Consider the following 4182-nt stretch of genomic DNA (forward strand, 5'->3'; position numbering starts at 1 on the left):
ATGCGCGCTTTGGTCATGTGGTTGATTACGTTACTGTTGATCATCTGTCCATCATAGTATAAAGCCCGCCCTGACAATTTGATTGGATCGCCAGAGAGTGGGCGATCATACTCGCGCTACTATGGAGCAATGCCAGACCGAACTTCCCGACCTTAAACCTTGTGGGCGGGACTAAGTTCGGAATGGCACCCAGGCTACCATAAATCGGCCAAGAAGATAGAATTATGCAATTCTCAGTAGTATGTGATCACACATCACATACGGAAAAATAGTGACTGCGCACCTTGAATGCAACTATTGCTGACAGTGCACCACCACATCGCAACAAGCCATGGGGCTACCTTCAGCTTTACAGCCCCCCTCCTCACCCACTACTCACCGTAGCAGCAACGTCCTCCTCTCCCTCTTCGGTTCTTTGAAAGAACGTGTTTATTTTGGGAAGTTTTTTTCCATTCTTCCAGGAGCTCTTCTTTCCTTTCTCTTTTTCTGGAATCTGCTTAAGTACCTCTTTTTGATATCCATTGTTGCTAACACATTGTGCATAAGGGTTATGGTTTTAATCTACGCTCTGGATTACCCATAATTCCAAGTCATAGTGTAGAAAATAAAATACTAAAGTACATCGTTCTTTTAAGATCTTTATTGGGGTTTGAAACATATTATGAGTGTATTTTTTACCAACCATCTAATGAACTATACACAGTTATTAACATAGTTATTAAAAGTACCACTGTCAGCTTTGCTATTGGTATCGTGTTTAAACAGTCACTTCAGTATCAGGTGGGGTTGAGAGGAATTTTCCGCACCGTTACATCTGCAAAGAGACATCCTGGTCTACAATTGCGTAGGGGACCCTCCAGGTGTCCAGCAACTGCTGTCTCTGCTTACTGATATTTACGCCATTGTGTGGTTTTCTCTGTTCTCACTGCTCAGGTGCTGATTTGTCGTAACTACAAAGGCGATGTGGACATGGCAGAGATCGACCACTTTATGCCTTTACTCATGCAGCATGAAGAGGAAGGGCTTCTCAGTCCTGTGATGTCCCACGGCAACGTTCATTTCATGTGGATCAAGCACAGCAACCTCTACCGTATCCTCTAAATGTTTGTGTCTGCGTTATAGGTTTGAACATGACATGCCCTGCCATTGTACAGCACAGTTTTAGGATAATCCTTGACTTGCTCTACTCTCAGTTGTGGCCACCACCAATAAGAACTCCAACGCCTCGCTGGTTTACTCGTTTCTTTACAAAATAGTTGAGGTAATTGAGACATGCAGTTTATTTTGTTATACGTTGAACAAGAAGGTTTAAAAGTATATTGTTCTTTTATAAAGTTGATCAAATCGGAAACCAAATGCGGTTTGCAAAGATGAACTCCAAACTTATAGTTTCTGATATTTTCCGCAGGTGTTCACAGAGTACTTCAAAGAGCTGGAAGAAGAAAGCATTCAGGATAATTTTGTTGTTGTTTACGAGCTGCTTGATGAACTGATGGACTTTGGGTTTCCTCAGACCACTGAAAGCAAAATCCTGCAAGAGTGAGAGTCCCCACATATTCAAAGATTAAAAGAAAGTGTTTTTATAATAATGTTGTTTTTATTTTATCCCAGATACATAACTCAGGAAGGTGCTAAGCTTGAGGTGGCAAAGACCAAGGTCCCCACCACCGTCACCAACGCCGTTTCCTGGCGGTCTGAGGGCATCAAATACAAAAAGAACGAGGTTTTCATCGACGTCATTGAGTCCATCAATGTCCTGGTAAGATGAGTAATGAGGTTCAGCTCTCCAGTAGTGGGGTGGTTAGTAGGACATCCTGTCCCCCAGACACATAAAATACAAAATAAAACCAAACAAAAGCAGCTTTATTGGTTTCTCTCTTTTGGTCCAGTGAACGAAAATATCAGCAGGGATTATTCCTTAGGAAATAAAGCAGGCAAATGAGAGGAGCAATACTTCAACACTGAAATCCTTAACGCAATGTCACTTTCATTTATACCAATAGACTGCCCTAATTTTTAGACCTTTAATTTATAATGTTTATAATGAATCAAGTGGCTTACTCACCTCCATTGCCATATAACTCTTAGCGGCAGTTAGGGACATCTGGAAGTCAATACAAATACTTTAGTCGTTCTAGGAAGGATCCTACTTCCTGGTCTTAGCTCCTCCCTAACGTCCAGCACTATTCTGTTTGGATTGCCCTTATTATGGCCATGTTTACGTGTCCTCACTAATTTGAGGTATTCAGATCGAGCCTAGTTTTCTGGAGTTCTGCTAATATTAGAGACACACAGGCTCGGACTGGTAATCTGTGATCCCCGGCATTTGCCCGGTGGGCCGGTCCTAATTTCAGCATGCGAGGGCCGGCCCTCCTTAAATCATACCGGCCACAGCACTTACTCTCAGGCTGAAGCTCCTACCTGTGACAGTAAATAACTCAAAGAACTCAAGAAGCAATACAATGTTTACTACCTAAACGATGCATGCAGTATATATAGCCCTTCCTTGTCATGCACAGCCTTGTGACGGATAGCATATGATGGGGTTTTGCATCTAAAGACTAACGTTTCCCGTCTTACGTGCATTAGAAGTGCGGATGTCACGCAGCAGCAGTCACAGTTGCGTCCGTGTTAATAACCAAAGTGGGCCGGTGTAGATGGAAAAATGCCAGGGCCGAAAATCGTTCCCAGTCCAAGCCTGGAGACGCATCTATGAGTTGCTGGACACCAGACCTCGATGGGCAGAACAAAAGATGCCTGGCCTAGACTGTAAACATTTGCAAAACGAATTCAGCAAAATATGTTTTTCATTCTGTATATGCTATATGCGTAACACTATATGCGTAACACCCAAAATATGCGTAACACTATATGCGTAACACCCAAAATTTGTCGTTCATAAGAATTTTTTTTTTTTAAACCAATGGTCCAAAACATTTGCTGGCCTGGTTGCAGCCTAATGCAGGGTTCTTTTTCCAGCCCTCTGGGTTCAGTGTCCTGCAGCTTTTAGTTTCTGTTCCTGCACACCTGAGTCAAATAATCAGGAATTACAAAGACTCTAAAGAACTTTGCTGTGTCCAAATCATCCAGTAGGTAAGGACTCTTTAGCCAAAGCAGACGTTTGTCTGTGTGATGCATGCAAATGTACTCCCATTCATATGCTTGGGGTTTAATAATGGAGAGCTTTAGTCGTTCACTACATTTGTTTAAAGTTATGTTTATGAGGCTGTAGTCCCTCATTTGACTATCATTTGTTTCATGTGTTTCCATTGCACCATGTCGTCTGGAAGAAACAGAAGTCAGCTCAACAGTCCAGAGTTCCTTTCCTACCCATTGCAGAGTTCTTACTGTTGACCTAAAAAATGTAAAAAAACAGGAGCTAGGAGCTACAGTTAAAACATATCAGATACTTACCGATGAGGTAATTCAAACATTTGATAAAGGCGTGTGGAAGCAGAGATGCATCTACAAGATGCAGGACATCTGAACTCAAGGGCTGGAATTATGGAACCGTGCCCCGATCTTTATTATGCATTTTCTTTCTTTTCTAAATAGTTGTTGGAAGTACTGAAAATAAAAGTAATTGACATGTTCTTTTAACAGGTGAATGCCAATGGCAGTGTGATGAGCAGTGACATTGTGGGGAGCATTAAACTGAAGACCATGCTGTCTGGGATGCCTGAACTGCGCCTCGGCCTCAATGATCGTGTGCTTTTTGCCCTAACTGGACGTATGTTTTAGATACTCATACTGTAACCTGCAGGATTTTCTTTAACTCCTAAAGGTGCATTTAGACCAAGCACAGTGTCTGGGGTGATTTCTATCAGCACCACTCTGCATTTCAGGTGCAATGTTTACACCCCGCGTCATCAAATGGGAGGAGCACCAGCTGCGTGAAGCTGACAGCTCACCCACGTGACAAAACTCAGCAATCAGACTGAATGGTTGGTGCAGTTAAGTTAAAATGAAAAAATCAACAACAACAAAAAAAAAAAGATAATCTGTGCAACCTTTGTTTGAGATATTAAAGATAATTTTTAGGTCATCCAGAGGTCAACTATCCCCCTTTAAAGTCATAGGGAAGTCATATTTAAATTTAAAATCATTCTTGCTTAAACGTGTATATAAATGTACTCTTTATCAGACCATATTTTTTTTTTATCTTATGCAGGCCAGTTAGTT

General features: G+C 41.8%; 1 protein-coding gene across 1 annotated transcript in view; it reads left to right on the forward strand.

Moving 5' to 3' along the window:
• ap1m2 (adaptor related protein complex 1 mu 2 subunit) overlaps nt 1-4182 on the forward strand; it is a 15331-nt gene that overhangs the window by 3920 nt on the left and 7229 nt on the right. Inside the window, exons 2-6 of the mRNA XM_015398895.1 lie at nt 934-1090; nt 1194-1261; nt 1409-1539; nt 1612-1759; nt 3604-3730. Of these exons, the coding sequence (XP_015254381.1) occupies nt 934-1090; nt 1194-1261; nt 1409-1539; nt 1612-1759; nt 3604-3730 (631 nt within the window). The remainder of the gene's footprint in view (nt 1-933; nt 1091-1193; nt 1262-1408; nt 1540-1611; nt 1760-3603; nt 3731-4182) is intronic.

This window comes from Cyprinodon variegatus, unplaced genomic scaffold, assembly GCF_000732505.1.
Source record: "Cyprinodon variegatus isolate N-32 unplaced genomic scaffold, C_variegatus-1.0 Scaffold970, whole genome shotgun sequence".
Lineage (NCBI taxonomy): Eukaryota > Metazoa > Chordata > Actinopteri > Cyprinodontiformes > Cyprinodontidae > Cyprinodon > Cyprinodon variegatus.